This window comes from Rhinolophus sinicus, linkage group LG06 (genome assembly GCF_036562045.2).
Source record: "Rhinolophus sinicus isolate RSC01 linkage group LG06, ASM3656204v1, whole genome shotgun sequence".
Classification (NCBI taxonomy): Eukaryota; Metazoa; Chordata; class Mammalia; order Chiroptera; family Rhinolophidae; genus Rhinolophus; species Rhinolophus sinicus.
In genome coordinates, this window is record NC_133756.1 from 96,152,917 (window position 1) to 96,169,152 (window position 16,236).

Consider the following 16,236-nt stretch of genomic DNA (forward strand, 5'->3'; position numbering starts at 1 on the left):
AGAATTGCAGAAAAGAGCTGTTTACATGGTACAGCGTGTCTCCTTCATACACGTCCTGTTTGATATTAATCATAAGATTGCTACACCAAGAAAACCCAAATAATCTGTATGGAGTCATCATTGCTGATGATTGCTCAGGCTATTCACTGCTAATCTAGAGGATGTTATGAAACGTGAGTCAGACCACTTCCGGCTTTCTGGAAGTGCAAAGACTCTCTGTATATAAAGAGGGAGTTCCCTAGATGAGATATTGGAGCAACAGGCAGGTGGGGAGCCTTCAAATTTCTTCAGCTAAGAAGAGAGAGGTCAGCATGCCCAGCCTTCCTCTGCTGCTGCTGCTGCTCTGGGGCACGGGGTCTCAGGGCTTCCCAGCAGCGACTTCAGAAATACAAGGGCAGGATGTGGAGATGGTCAAGGTAAATGCTGAATTTCAATGCCAGAAATGCAAAAGTTTTTATTTGCATTTTCCCCACAGTATAATGGAGCAGTAGTAGTGTAATGAAATTTATGTAAGGGTGGATTTTTTACAAAGAGAAATTTTTGTTAGAAAGCTAACTTTCCCCCAGAATGTATCTAGCCATGCACAGACTCTCCTTTTCTAGTTGGAGGTGAGAGGGAACTAAAGGAATGATATGCAAATTTAGCGCTACAAATTGTAACTCTGACTTCATAGTGCTTAATAGTAAGCAGATTTCTTCTCTGAAATTGCACTTTTCACCAGTAATAAAGATAATAAGGACCATGAAATCTAAGCACAATCTTTAAAAGTAGCTCTCTGTTTCCGCTAAAACCTCCTACTGTCAACCTTAGAAAAATAGGAAAGATTTCCCATTTTGTTTCAGTAATTGTATCTTTCACCAGAAATACCTGGAAAACTACTACAACCTGAACAGTGATGAGAAAAAAACGAAAAAGACGAGAGAGAATATTGCCATGGTTGAAAAACTGAAGCAAATGCAGAAATTCTTTGGGTTGAAAGTTACTGGGAAGCCAAATGCTGAAACGCTGAATGTGATGAAACAGGCCAGATGTGGGGTGCCTGACGTAGCTGAGTTTGTCCTCACTGAGGGGAACCCTCGTTGGGAGCACACAAACCTGACCTACAGGTAACCAGACTGAGCACTAGAGTGAGAATGCTATTTCCCATCAGAGCCATAAGAAATGAGGTCCTATGTGTCTCTATATTATTTCATTTTAAGGATTGAAAATTACACACCAGATTTGCCGAGAGCAGTTGTGGACCATACCATTGAGAGAGCCTTTCAACTCTGGAGTAATGTCTCACCCCTGACCTTCACCAAGGTTTTTAAGGGTCAAGCAGACATAATGATATCCTTTGTCTGGAGAGGTAAGCTCTTTATGTATCAAAAGTATTCTCATTTTAACTTTATCTGGCCACTAAATCTCTTCACCTAGAATTCCTTGTTTCAGAGAAATATTGATTTTATAGGCATAAGGGGGAAACTATGTCATATTTGATGGAAGTCTGTTGGCCTCTTAGCAAAGCAAATGCTTGTCCTCTTCTGTTAAACTAAATAAGAAGCAAGAGGGACATTTGTTGAATTCTGTTTCTTGCAGATCATGGTGACAATTCTCCCTTCTATGGACCTGGAGGAAACCTTGCTCATGCTTTTCAACCAGGCCCAGGTATTGGAGGGGATGTTCATTTTGATGAAGAAGAAAGGTGGACCAACGATTTCACAGGTAAGTCAACTAGCCTTGCCTTTCTCAATTCCCCCACCCCTTCACGGTTCATTGTAATAACCGACTAGTTTCACTAAAAGAATGCATCAATGGAAGCGTACTTTTTAATACCTCTTAGAAAATTCATAATACATTTAGAAAAGTGTAAGAAAAGGGTATTTCTGTTAGTAACAACATCTTATTGGCTACAAATAGTCCACTTTAAAATTTCTATTAAGAAAATGTTGAAAATCCTAATGTTTTACTTGTGGGCATCTACATACAATTTTTTTTACTAGAAAGACAGGCACACCAAGATTTACTAGTGGTAGTAAGATTACGTGTAATTTAAGGGAGGAGAGGCTATATGTGTTTTCCAAAATTTCTAGCATTAAGCATATAGCCATTTTATAAACAGGAAAAAAAATGTGTGTTAACAGACCTCCATTGCTTCTTTGTGAAATAATATGCATCATCTAATCACTGACAAGATTGACAAATCTGTGCTAGACTCTCAGTCTACTGAGTTTGCCTTTTAATTGCATCAGTGTAATCATAGAGTTTAGGCTTTAACCTGTCTCTTCACTATTAATAAATACATCCTTCTCACCTTAGGAAAAAAAAGTTTTTTATATATTTTTAAAAACTATGAAATAAATATGAGCATTAGTCCTTGTAGAATTGTACATTACTTCTTAATTAAATATCTCATAACTGAAAACATTTCAAGTAATTACAAATGGGTTTATTGGCCCTTTTAGATTACAACTTGTATCATGTTGCTGCTCATGAATTGGGCCACTCCTTGGGACTCTCTCATTCTTCTTATATTGGGTCTTTGATGTACCCTACCTACATCTTCAGTGGTGATGTTCAGCTCTTTCAGGATGACATCGATGGTATCCAGGCCATATATGGTGAGTATAAAGAAAAACATCATAGACAAGGGGCTGTTACAACAGCCATTCGCTATGTCTTTTAAGAAGCTGTCTTTCATTGTTTATGTAGGTTTCCAATACCAAGCAGCACTAACTCAAGATGTGTTTTCTCTTTAGGACCTTCCAAAAATCCCATCCAGCCAATAGGCCCACAAACCCCACGAGTATGTGACAGTAAGCTAACCTTTGATGCTATAACTACGCTTCGGGGAGAAGTGATGTTCTTCAAAGACAGGTAAGACATCAATTCTCCTTCTAGTTTTGTGTTTGTAATAATAACAACACTCACTACTATGGTTCCCTATGGGCCCCTAGTGTGCATCACATGTTATTTATCTTATTTTTTTATACATACATAATTATGTGATAGCACTTGCTTGCATTTTTCAAAACATAATAAATTTATAACAACTTTGTTTTCCCACATCTATTGTGCCATTTGATTTTCAGAAAAAATACCATTGAAACAGAAAACCAGTAAATATAATCCCATTTTGCAGATAGGTAAAGTAAGGCAGAGAAGAAAAGAGACCTTTTCAGGGCACAGAGTTCTTTGGTGACAGGGCAGTAATTGGTCTTCTGACCCCTCCTTCAGGGCTCTTTTCCTTTATGGCATTCTTTATGTTGATCAGTATGTTAGTACTTTATTAAGAGAAATCAGTCCTTTTCATAGCATCATCAAGCTGATACCTTTTAAGTATCACCCCTTCTGTCCTAGAAAAGACAATCCTCCCAAAGCGTGTGATCATGATAGGACGCTGTTGCCCCCAGAGGCCTAGAGAAGGGTGGGAGCCATTGTGGGAGGATCCCCATGAATTCATGAGGCCCCTCTCTTGGGTGGATGTGAGCAATCACAATGCGCTTTCCACCTCAGAGGAGGACCCTAAGTCTCCCTCTGCAGCACGTGGCCTCAGAAAGGCTGGGGTGGGTCCCCTCACACTCGAGGAAAAGGCTGGTCTTGTGTACCATACAGATTGCTAACAGACCAAGCACAATAATAATACAGTCTTTTTCTGAATGATGCAGTCCACAGCACATAGAAAGTAGGGGTGCTCAGAAAGGTTCACTTCTCCTCTGCTACTCTTTTTAGTGTGGTGTTAATGCTGTTTGAATACTTTGTGGCCATATCTAGGCCAAAATGCAGGGTATTGGCTGCTAATGCTTTCCGTCCTCTTCTTAATTGTTTTTGAGTGGATAAGATAAGCCTGGCTGTAAAGCACCTGGGGTGTGGCTCAATGCTGGGGAGTGCTAAGGAAATACATTGTGTTTACGAAAAGCTTTCAGTAGAGCACTGCACACCTATCCAAGCAAGTATTTGAGGGACTACTCTGAAGAACAGCACAAAGTCTAGAATTTGCAGGAACTGAAAGGACACTGAGATCGTTTAAATGTCACCAAGTCACTAAGACATGGAATGCTAGAAACAGTAATAATAACTGACTTGTCCAAGATCTCACAATCAAGCAGAGGCATGACTAGATCTAGAAGACAGATTTCTGACTGCCAAGGTCATAGTCTTCCCCTTGGCCTGGAATCTAGAAACCCTTCTGTCAGCCCACACGACAGTCTATGCTTTGCCATTTCCCCAGTCCGTATGGGCTATAGAATCAACTTTGTTAACCACCAACCAAAGCAAGACAAAAGGGCTAGCTGCCAGATCTGAGTTTACAGTTCACCTTTGCCTCTTATCAGCTACATGGCCTTAGACACCTCCCTTTGCCTCCTTGACCTTAATTTCTCATCTGTAAAATGAGAGTAATATTCCCTTGTAGGGTTTTTGTGAGGTAAAGCATGATGTAGTTAAAGGGCCTATGTGATGGATGTGTACACTAATGTAGGTAGGAAATTTGCATTGTGTTCCAGCCAGTGCTATGCTGCAGGGGGGATCCCAATGGCTCACCAAAGCCAATTTTTAAATTTTGAGAATTTTGCCAGCTGGTTGTTAAACACTACCATTATTAAGAGTTAAATTATATCAACTTAAAAATTGCATTTAAACCAAAGATAATAAAAATAATCAAATGTAATTATTTTACATTTGACTATTTATTTATGTTCTTGAGGTTGTTTATGCCTAATGCTATTTGTATGGTAGAAATCCTACACAATGGTCACCACTGCAGATCTCTTAAAATCTGCTCTGGTGGGAGTATTTTCACCATGGAAATAAACAAATGCTACAAGCCAGGCACTCCTCCCCACCCCCACCTTGGAGAGCCAGATGTTAAATATTTACCAGCACACCACTAGTATCAGCAACAAGAAGGAGATGGATGTCAGCCAGAGCTTGCTATAGATTAGATCAAAACCTTTTTTTCTTGTTTTCCAAACCAGGTTCTACATGCGTGTAAATTCTTTTTACCCTGAAACTGAGCTCGATTTGATTGCTGTTTTCTGGCCAATTGTGGCAAATGGACTTGAAGCTGCTTATGAGTTTGCTGATAGAGATGAAGTCCGGTTATTCAAAGGTATTGCTTCCACTTATTTTTCAGTTTCTATGAATTATTTTTTCATTGGCTGAGATATAAGAGAATACTAGCTCTCTCCATGGAATTGAAAAAAATCTAAGTATCACCAAATCAATGTGAGTCCATCACCTTAATTAAGAATTGCATAATGTATTTCTGAGTTATTTAAAATTAAAAGCGTATAACTGGAGATATAAATTTTCTGGTTTGTTTATGAATCTGGACTTATGAAAGCGTTTTCTGTAAAAACTATTTATGTGTTTTAAGCCCTCTCCACATCGTTGGGGGTGCTGAGAAAAAAAACGGAGAGACTTGGACCAGTACTGTAGAGGGCTGGAACAGAAACTTTGAATTGTGTGACTTCCTAGAGCTATTTTAATATAAATGACTCTCCTCAGAAAGGGGGAGCCCCCGTCCCACACTGGTTAGCATGGGCCAGTCATGTTGACATCATCTGGGGAGTTTGCTAGATGTACAGAATTACAGTTAGCATAATGCCCTTAAGGTCCATCCCTGTTGTCAGGTCCCAGTCCAGACTTCGAATTTTAACAAAGTTCCCAAGTAATTTGTACGTACATTACACTATGAGAAGTCCTGAATTACCATGAATTGACTATCACTAGGTGGCATCATGAACTTTTGAGTCATTTGGACATTTGGAAAGAAGCCCCCAACCTCATAAACCAGTCATTCTCTAATCTGATTCTGCTGCAGATTAGAATCATCTAGGAAACCTTAAAAAAATACTGATTTAATTGGTCTGGGATAGGATACTAGTATCAGTATTTTTAAAAATCTCTTGAGATAATTCTAATGTGTAGCCAAGACACTGCTCTAGCATGTAAGACTAAGAATTTCCCTGGAAATCTGTTTGCTGGTGCCCTGGGCAAAGATTTTCACCTCTTTTTCTTGATTGCAGGTCATAAGTACTGGGCTGTTCGGGGGTACGATGTGCTGCCTGGATACCCCAGGGACATCTACAGATCCTTTGGCTTCCCTAGAAGTGTGAAAAATATCGATGCTGCTGTTTTTGAGGAAGATACTGGAAAAACATACTTCTTTGTTGGTAACAAATACTGGAGGTAAAGACTCATTGCAGAAAATGTTAGGGCACCAGTTCTCTCTAGATAGAGAGGAAGTTCTAGATTGAACCATTTTCAAGTGAGTCTCATATTGCCTCGGCTAGCTGCCTTTTCTATGAATGGCATCCAGCATCCAAGTCTCTTTACCAATAGTTATTGTGCAATACCTGTCCCAGAAATCCAGGGAGCAAATGGGGGCTGACTTTGGAAAAGAAGACATAGAAAGGAGGATATTCATCTTCATAGAGCTACTTCAGCCAAAAGAAACTTATGTTTAGTCACATTTTACCTTAATAGGACATTGTGTGGCACTGGAGAATTAGAATTAGATGTTGGAGTTCAGAGGGACTATATAAATCTAATCTACCCAACATCCTACCTCACCTCATCCCACTCCCCATTTTACACATGATTTATGGAATTAAAAGTTCATATTATATTCTTGCTGGGAATTCTCTGTAATGATTTTGATAAGGCTACACATTTAACAAATGGATCAGACACTTTTGATTATTTTTTGACCAGGTATGATGAATACAAACGATCCATGGATGCAGGTTATCCCAAACTGATAGCAGATGGCTTTCCTGGAATTGGCAACAAAGTTGATGCTGTTTTCCAGAAAGATGGTAAGTGAGTGTGTGTGTGTGTGTGTGTGTGTGTGTGTGTTTTATTTCATTGCCATAGAATAGCATTCATATTATTATTTTAACAGAAAATGCCAACAATATTTGTTCACCCAAATGACTTGGGTTTTCCAAGAGTTCAAGTTAAACCTAGAAATCATTTGTATAATGTAGTAAATCTCTTTTGTTTTATTTCTAGGATTTTTCCATTTCTTCCATAAAACAAGGCAATACAAATTTGATCCTAAAACGAAGAGAATTTTGACTCTCCAGAAAGCTAATAGCTGGTTCAACTGCAGATGAAATTGACTGCCGTTTCAAAATTGAATAGAAAAATATATTTTGAGAGCCCAAGGAAGGTATTTTCCTGAAGAGCAAATAAAATACAGGGCTGTTAAGTATAATCTCATTTTATACCTCATTCTGCATATTGTTTTTATGATTTAGAATGCAATGTTTTTTTGTACTGTTATAATTTAGTTCCACAAATAAGAACTAAGGATGGTCAAGTTCATGGCTTATTGATTCATATGAGGCAGTTTTGCAAAAAGAGAAGCTCTTTCCAAAGTATAAGACTCTGAGATTGATGCTGGAGAGCAGCCATGATAAATGTCTCTCAGGAGAGAAAGAGACAGGAGATAGGATTCTTCACCAACGGAAAAACAGTTCAAGAACCTATGAGCAGCCACTAACTAGTATTATCCCGGTATGCAAGGGACAACTTTTGTTACAGAAAATAAAATGTTTATGTTTACAATAAAGCCATTCATGTCTCTACTATTTTATAAACTAATACATTTACATTATGAGGTTTTGTTTCTTGATTATAAAGCCACACTTACAGAGATTAATTTTCCAATTTGTAATTGGGAAGTAGACAACTATGCAAAATATTCATGTGGGAAATAAAGAAATACAAATTATTCATGTGGGAAATTAAAAAGTTCAAATATTCTCCATTCTCATGGAATTTACATCATATATAAGTGGGAGAAGTCTATTTCCGATGTTCCATATAAGGATTCCAAAATTGTTTTTAGGTAAAAGCAGTGACAGCATGGTAGAGTTTTCTAAGAACAGTCTTCTCTCTTCTTCTGGACACACAGGAAGGTTATGTTTTCCCACAGCCCAACACCTTATAGTTGTGGTGGGGGATGGGTGAGCAGGGGCATCTGACTAATCCTGGCCAGTGGATTGTGCCCAGGAGTGACCAATATCACCTCTGGATGGAAACATTTGATTGCCGGTACAAATTTCTCCAAGTGATCTCCCTTTCTCTGCTGTGATGATTGCAGAAGCACTTCCTGAGAGAGTTTCCACAAGATGGAATAAGATTGAATTGTTAGGCCACCATTCCAAACAGTTACCCCAAACTTCGGTAGATTTTTTTTAAAATAAAAAATGTGGCTATGCCACTAAGATATTAGATTTTGTTAAAGCTGCATAATCTAGTTTTTCTGAAAACAACACTATTCCATCGTACCTAATTTGGGAGGATATTAACATAGGTAGTAGTCTTGCAGGTAACTTTCAAGCCCCATGAATTTTATGAGTTGCTCAGAGGGTGTTCATGGTGTTTACAAACTTTCCAAGTACATAGAGACTCTTGAGAATATTTTGAGGTGCTCATTATTCTGAGGGAGGCATTTTTCAATTTAAGAATTTGGAGAGTAGTTTGTAACCTCTCTTTTGGCCATTCTCTCTGTCTCTCTCTTTCTCTCTCTGTCTCTCTGTCTCTGTCTCTGTCTCTGTCTCTCTCTCTCTCTCTCATAAACATCTTTATGATGAAGTATAACATGAATGCAGAAAAATGCACATATCATAAATGTTCATATCACAAAGTTACAAACCCCGTGTAACTCTCAGCCAGCTCAAGAAACAGAGCGTCACCAGTCCCAAAGTAGGCGCCCTCAAGTCGTGCCATCCATGCTCAGCTATCTATTAGCTTAGTTCACTAGAATCAGAGCCTGAAACAGGAATTCTGTGGTGTGGTCATTGGAAGAGGAGTTGCTCCCAGGGGGAGAGAGTAGGGGAAACATTTTAGAACAGGGAAAAAGCTAAAGAACGCTAAAAAATGTGGTCTAAGAAAGAGATTGCTCTGATCTCATGAGCAGGGAGCTCTGGAGCAAAAACTGAGTCACACTTAGTTTCACCCTGAGGCAAAGGGTCTACCTAACCTTTTGTAGCTCTGTGTCAGTTAGTCATCAGTTAAGGTCTGGTTTCAAAAGGAGGGGCATAGCTCTGAAACAAGATGGCTCCCGTCTGACAAAGGAACAGGGGACACTGGGAGTTGTAAGCAGCCAACCCTCACAGTAGCCGGGAGGTGCTAATGCTAATTAGCTTGTGCTAATGAGGATCTGGGAGCAGCATTAACAGCATCCACTATACATGCTCTATTTCCCAAAGGTAACAACAATCTGAGCTCTAACATCTTAGATTAAATATGCCTATTTTTGAACTACATTGAATCAAATACCTGTTCTCTTGGATATGCCTTATTGTGTTCAGCACAGCGTTATGTTTCTGCACTTCATCCACTGGTAATGGGCTTTAGGTTGTTATCATTTGGGGGCTTTTATAAATAATGCCACACATATGTAGACATTTCTGTTGATTGTTGACCTAAGAGTACAATTGCTTAGTCATAGTGATTATCAGACACCTCTTCAGATTCTTCTTAAGCCTCATCTGTCTTTTATTCCAGCCACCCAGTGGTGACTAGTTCTATGCAGGTTGTAAATGAACTTCTAAACTAACACTTGTTGTCCGTGGGCCTGTGCAGCAGCCTTCTCGCTTCCCTGCTCTAGGGCTTTTCTGCCTTTTCTGTTGATGTTGCATCAAGCTCTGCTGTGGGACTCACTCAGAACTCATGCACATGCAACCTAGAAGTGAGAAAAGTAATAATTTGTGGAGCAAATATTTTACCAATGTGAGAGGAATGGATTAGTAAATGCACCTCCCTTTCTTTATTCAGAAGGATGTCTCTAAGACGATTTCAAGTGGGTCCCCAGTCTCATACTGAGCATCTTTCTCATATCTCTGTTCACTTGACAATTAATCTTTATATTGTCTCTTCCACTTTACTTACTTGGTTTCCCTGGCCCTCAATCCAACCCTCTGGATCACATGCCTCAATAGGTACTTAAACTTTTGTCTCAGGCTTTCCTTTTTAGGAATACCAGATTAAGATCATTTCTTCTGGAAGTGGGGCAGTGGTAATTCTTTGTCTGTAGTAACATCACAGTTACTAAGAATCTCACCTTTGTGAAGAGATAAAGGTGAATGGTGAGGTGCTGGGTAATCAGGTGGCTGCGACACTTCAATAGTATGAGAGGAATGGTAATTATAAGAATTGTGGTGTTAGCTGGTTAACTGCACTGGGAATTTGATAGAAGAAAGTAATAGGCTCAGGGCAGCAATATATCGATTCAAGACACATTGTGAACGCCAACAGACATGCATGGCGACATTTAAGGAAATCCTGTGCTTGTTGTAGATTGCTGAAAATCACTCCCAGTTCTAATTGCAAAGTTGGACACTTTCTAGCTGGAATAATGGGTGGATAAACCCTAAAATGTGGAACATCTAAATTTCCCTGAAAGTTCCGTATGGGCAGAAGTACTACCTCCCTCTTGCCGGAGGAATGCAACCTACCCTAGCACAGAGAATAACAAAGACTTTATCTGAGTCAATACCTCACAAGATCATACTTGTCCTCCTCCCAAATTGCTTCCCTCAACTTTTTATTGTTTTCAGGCAAATAGCTAAAGTCAGGACTCAGCACAGTTCAGATCTTAGCTATTGCAGGAAATCACTTACAAACCAAAGGAATTAGGATCTGGCCCTTAAGTATCATCAAAAACCAGAGGACCATGCTTAGCAATGTATCTTAAAGGTATTAGACAAGTGGAGGAATACAAGGCTGGACAGGGGAGAATTTCACATGTTGCACTCATTTATGACGTGAGGGTCAACAGGCTGACAAACCGGGAATTTGTCTGATATTCTGCTAATATGGATTCTCAAATCTTTGGCACAATGATGTCTTATAGTATATGAGGTAGAGATGCCAGAACTTCTGTGGCATGGTAGTGAGGAAGGAGTAAGAGGCCCCAAGAAGATGAAAACCTTAGAATGGATTTATTACTTGAGATTAGAGAACCCATCACTAGACTCTGTTCCCTGGGGAGGCCCAGAGGTCACTCCCTTCCCTGAGCCTATAAGAAACACACTAGTGAGGGACATGCTGGTGTCTCAGAGATACACAGTGGGGGTTATTCTCTGTGGACTGGGGGTGACAGTATGAGGTGTTGCTTGAAATTGGGCTCTCTAGTGTCATTATGGATGATGGGACTTCAGAATGGTGGAGGGCAGGTGATGGCACTTAATCAGGAGAGGCCAGGTGAAGGAAAGCAGCTCTAATGGATAGAGAGGCTTGAAGGACTACCTGAGAACCTTGATCTGTATGGTCCATAGATCACGTGTTTCTAGTGGTGAGTAGATGAATGGCCAACAAAGATATTGCTAAACTTATATTTTAAGAAATTGAGAATTGACAAGCAGTAAGATGATAACAGGTACTGCAATAGAAAAATCCTTATTTCTCATTCGATTGTCAAATCTAAAATGATTCATAGACTCAAAACCCATTGCTTGAAGAGGAGACTAGGTCCCCTTGAAGAAGGATGGGTGTACACATGCACACATATAAGAAAGATCCTTCTTCAAGGGGACTGTATTAGTTGGCTAGGGTTTCCATAACGAATAACACAGACTGGGTGGCATAAACAACCAAAATTTATTTTCCCATAGTTCTGGAGATTGGATGTCCAAGATCAAAGTATCAACAGGATTGGTTTTATCTTAACTTTCTCTCCTTGGCTTGTAGATGGCCATCTTCTCCTTGTGTCTTCACATGGTCTTCCCTCTGTGTGTGTTGCTGTTCTAATCTCCTCTTCTTATAAGGATTCCAGTTACATTGCATTAAGGTGACCCTAACGACCTCATTTTAACTTAATTGCCTCTTTAAAGACCCTATCTTCAAATGCAGTCCCAGTCTGAAGTACTGGGAGTTAGGACTTCAATGTACAAATTTTGGAGACATAATTCAGCCCATAACAAGGACTTAGTTTGGTGTGCGTGCACATGTGGTGTGTGTGTGTGTGTGCAGTAAATTATTCCCACAAAGGGACCTATAGCCATTTACCAAGGTAACTGTGCTCTGGGGATAAAAGTATATCCAATTTTTTCAAGGACAGTTTGATACTAGATCTGAACTGACACTGATATCGGGTCTCAAAATGGTATCTTGGTCTTCTAGTTTAGAAAGAAAGCTTATGAAGATAAACAATGAATAAAATTCTGACTCAAAGTCACCTCACAGTGGGTCCAATGGGTCCACAGTCCCATTCTGTGGCTATTTTCTTGGTCAACCTCTTTTCTTGGTTTCCTGATTTGTAGATTAAGAACCATATGGTAGGGCGGGCAAACTGGAAGCCCTTGAAATGATTCCTTCTTAAACTCTGGCCAAAATAGTAACAGAGAAGCAAGAAAATATAATACCACATTCTGGAAGGATTTCACAGACGGGCAATACCATCAAAGACTTAAAAACAACAGGAAGGGTTGTCCCAATTATAACCTCATTCAATTTATCCTTCCAGCCCTTGCAGAAACCAATGGTGGATTGTGGTGAACTTCTGTAAATCTGCCTAACAGGTAGCTCCCATTGCAGCTACTGTCAGACATGATTTCTTTCCTTGAACAAATCAATGCAGCCTCAGAAATTTGCTGTGGAGTGATTTGGGAGGAGTGTTGGAAAATTTCCCTTATTTTCTATGAGCCCAGATGCACTGGAAAGTAGCATATTTGCTTGTGTACATTTTGTCTGGGTTTTAACCAAAACTCTAGCTTTTCTTGTTAGAGTTTTTTTGGAGAATTTAGTCCCAAACTCTATTATTAGGGGAAGCAATAGTTTTTTTTTTTTTTTTCTAGACTTGTCCCATGTGTCTTTTTTTTTTTAATTTATTGGGGTGACAATGGTCAACACAGCTACATAGGTTTCAAATGTACAATTCTATAATACATCATGTACATATCGCATTATGTGTTCACCACCCAGACTCAGTTCTTCTTCCATCACCATAAATTTGACCCTCTTTACCCTCTTCTACCACCTCTCCTCCCCTTACCCTCTGGCAACCACTAAACTGTTGTGTGTCTATGAGTTTTTGTTTCTTTCTTTTTTTAAAATTAAAATATATTGGGGTGACAATGGTTAGTAAAGTTACATAGGTTTCAAGTGTACAATTCTGTAATACATCATCTATATATCACATTGTGTGTTCACCACCCAGAGTCAGTTCTCCTTCCATCACCATATATTTGATCCCCCTTACCCTCATCTCCCACCCCCCACCCCCTTACCCTCTGGTAACCACTACACTATTGTCTGTGTCTATGAGTTTTTGTTTCTCATTTGTTTGTCTTGTTCTTTTGTTGTTTTTGGTTCATATACCACATATCAGTGAAATCATATGGTTCTCTACTTTTTCTGTCTGACTTATTTCGCTTAGCATTATACTCTCAAGATCCATCCATGTTGTCACAAATGTTCGTATATCATCTTTTCTTACCACTGAATAGTATTCCATTGTGTATATACACCACAACTTCTTTATCCATTCATCTATCGAAGGACATTTTGGTTGTTTCCATGTCTTGGCCACTGTAAACAAAGCTGCAATGAACATTAGAGCACATGTGTCTTTATGTATAAATGTTTTCAGATTTTTTGGGTAGATACCCAGGAAAGGGATTGCTGGGTATGTGGTAATTCTATTCATAATTTTTTCAGGAACCTCCACACTGCCTTCCATAACAACTGCACCAGTCTGCATTCCCACCACTAGTGTATGAGGCTTCCTTTTTCTCCACAGCCTCTCCAACACTTGTTACTATTTGTCTTGTTGATGGTAGCAATTCTGACTGGGGTGAGGTGATATCTCATTGTGGTTTTGATTTGCATTTCTCTGATGATTATTGATGTTGAGCATTTTTTCATATGTCTATTTGCCATTTGTATGTCCTCTTTGGAGAAATGTCTCTTCAGGTCCTCTGCCCATTTTTCAATTGGGTTGTTTGTTTTTTTGTTGTTGAGTTTCATGAGTTCCTTGTATATTTTGGATATTAGCCCCTTATTGGAGGCACTATTTGCAAAAATTTTCTCCCATTCAGTTGGTTGCCTCTTTATTTTGTTGATGGTTTCTTTTGCTGGGTAGAAGCTTTTAAGTTTCATATAGTCCCATTCGTTTATTTTAGCTTTTACTTCCATTGCCTGTGGAGTCAAATTCATAAAATGCTCTTTGAACTCAAGGTCCATAAGTTTAGTACCTTTGTTTTCTTCTATGCAGTTTATTGTTTCAGGTCTTATGCTTAAGTCTTTGATCCATTTTGAATTAATTTTGGTACATGGTGACAGATAGCAATCTAGTTTGATTCTTTTGCAAGTGGCTAGCCAATTCTCCCAGAACCATTTATTGAAGAGGCTGTCTTTTCTCCATTGTATGTTTTTTGCTTCTTTGTCAAAAATTATCTGTCCATATTTATGTGGTTTTACTTCTGAGTTCTCAGTTCTATTCCATTGGTCTATGTATCTGTTTTTCTGCCAATACCATGCTGTTTTGATTATTGTAGCCTTGTAGTACAAGCTAAAGTCAGGGAGTGTGATACCTCCAGTATTGTTCTTTTTTCTTAAGATTGCTTTGGCTATTCGGGGTTTTTTGTGGTTCCACTCTCTGTGATCTTAAGTAAATGATTTCGCCTTTCTGAATTTCAGTTTCCTATGTGTGATAAAAGGAAAATAATACTAATTCCTAAGATTGTCATAAGCATGGACAAGGCTAAATCAACTTGCACAGAGCCTGCTACATATAAAATATTGAATAAACAGCAACTGCCTTTTCCTTCCCACATCCTGCTAAGGCCAGAATGCTTCATTAGTGTTGCTCTCCTCCCTAACAATATTTCCCCCAATAAAAAAGCCCACCATACCAATGAACCAACCCAACAAAGAACCCTATTCCAAATTCAAAAGGTAGTAACATTATTTTGTAATGTTAATAATATTGTAATGTGTATCCAACTATTATTATTAATAATGGCTATTTTATATTATATAGTCATACTTTCTGATATTTATAACAAGCACTGAAGCCACAATTCTGAGACATGTCTAACCCTTAATTTTATACTTTGTCTCCTTCAGCTGATAGTCTTTCTCATGGCAAATACTAGTGACCTAAAATATTTAGCTAACCTAGTATGAGGGGGTAAAAATTCAGCAATAAACTAACTCATTCTGAAGCAGTCAAATTGGTATTAAAATCGTGGGAAAGGATGTGGACTTCCCACTAGTTCTCAGTCTGTGACTTAGCACAATAACTAAATCTGTAATAAAAATCAAGAGTTTCTTAAGAAAGAAGAAGTTGCAAAATATTGTAATTAGTGTCATGCCACAGCTGACCCAGGATCATGTGTGTATGTCCACAATCTTAGAATCAGAGGTTGTTGGATGTCGAAAATTGCTAGCAAACTCATTATCCCAAGATACATTTCTCAGTCTTAGTTACAGGATGTAACGGATTATAGACATCTGTCCTATGTGGACAGCATCTGTGTGGCCCAGTCCAAAAGCTGCAGGTGACAAAACAGGTAGGCATAGATCAGAAGAAAAGACTGATTAGATAGTTGGGAGTAAAGAACATAAACTAAGGAGGTAAGTTAAAGGCAAGTTCACGGGTAGGTTTCAAGAATAAGAAAAACAAACAAGCTGAGTGTCAAAACATGAGAGATAAAAGTTGGAGAGCCAAGGTTCAGGGAAAGAGGTTTTAGATAAACATAAGTTGTAATGATTAGGATTCTGAGTAATCTCTTACCACTTGTTAGCTGGCTGACCTTGAGTTTATTACCTATTTTTTCTGATCCTAATCTCTACCCTGTTGTGTTGTTCTAAACATTAGAAACAACACACATTTAGGGCCTAGCATACAGTAACAGCTGTATACCTACAAAGGTGTGTTCACCTTTCTTTAAGGAACAATTCTATACTTGCCTGACCATATACATACTCGAGTTAAATTTAATAAGTAATGAATTATTTAAAGACAATCATAGGACTCTTTCTACCCCAAATCATTAATTTCTTCCAGGTGTGATGTTTTAATGTAGGCTAAGCCTACCCACCAACACCATTCCCATGATACATGTGCTTAATTAACCAATTATAATCACAAGCTCTTAATACAACTTTAACTTTCATTGTATCATTACCACATAAAAGCATCAACAGTATGTGCCAACACCAATAAAATTATGACCCAAAGGAAGATGGGTCATCTCAGAACTTGCAAAATAAGTGTCTGAGAGCATTGCCACAGAT

General features: G+C 38.8%; 1 protein-coding gene across 1 annotated transcript; it reads left to right on the top strand.

Moving 5' to 3' along the window:
* The first annotated feature begins 265 nt into the window (after positions 1-265).
* Positions 266-7,552, top strand: MMP1 (matrix metallopeptidase 1). Its single transcript, XM_019719899.2, has 10 exons — positions 266-416; positions 862-1,106; positions 1,200-1,348; positions 1,579-1,704; positions 2,445-2,600; positions 2,739-2,856; positions 4,956-5,089; positions 6,009-6,171; positions 6,697-6,800; positions 6,997-7,552. The coding sequence occupies exons 1-10, from the start codon at positions 312-314 to the stop codon at positions 7,098-7,100; spliced, it is 1,404 nt and encodes a 467-aa protein (XP_019575458.2). The 5' UTR covers positions 266-311; the 3' UTR covers positions 7,101-7,552.
* The last annotated feature ends 8,684 nt before the right edge of the window (positions 7,553-16,236 follow it).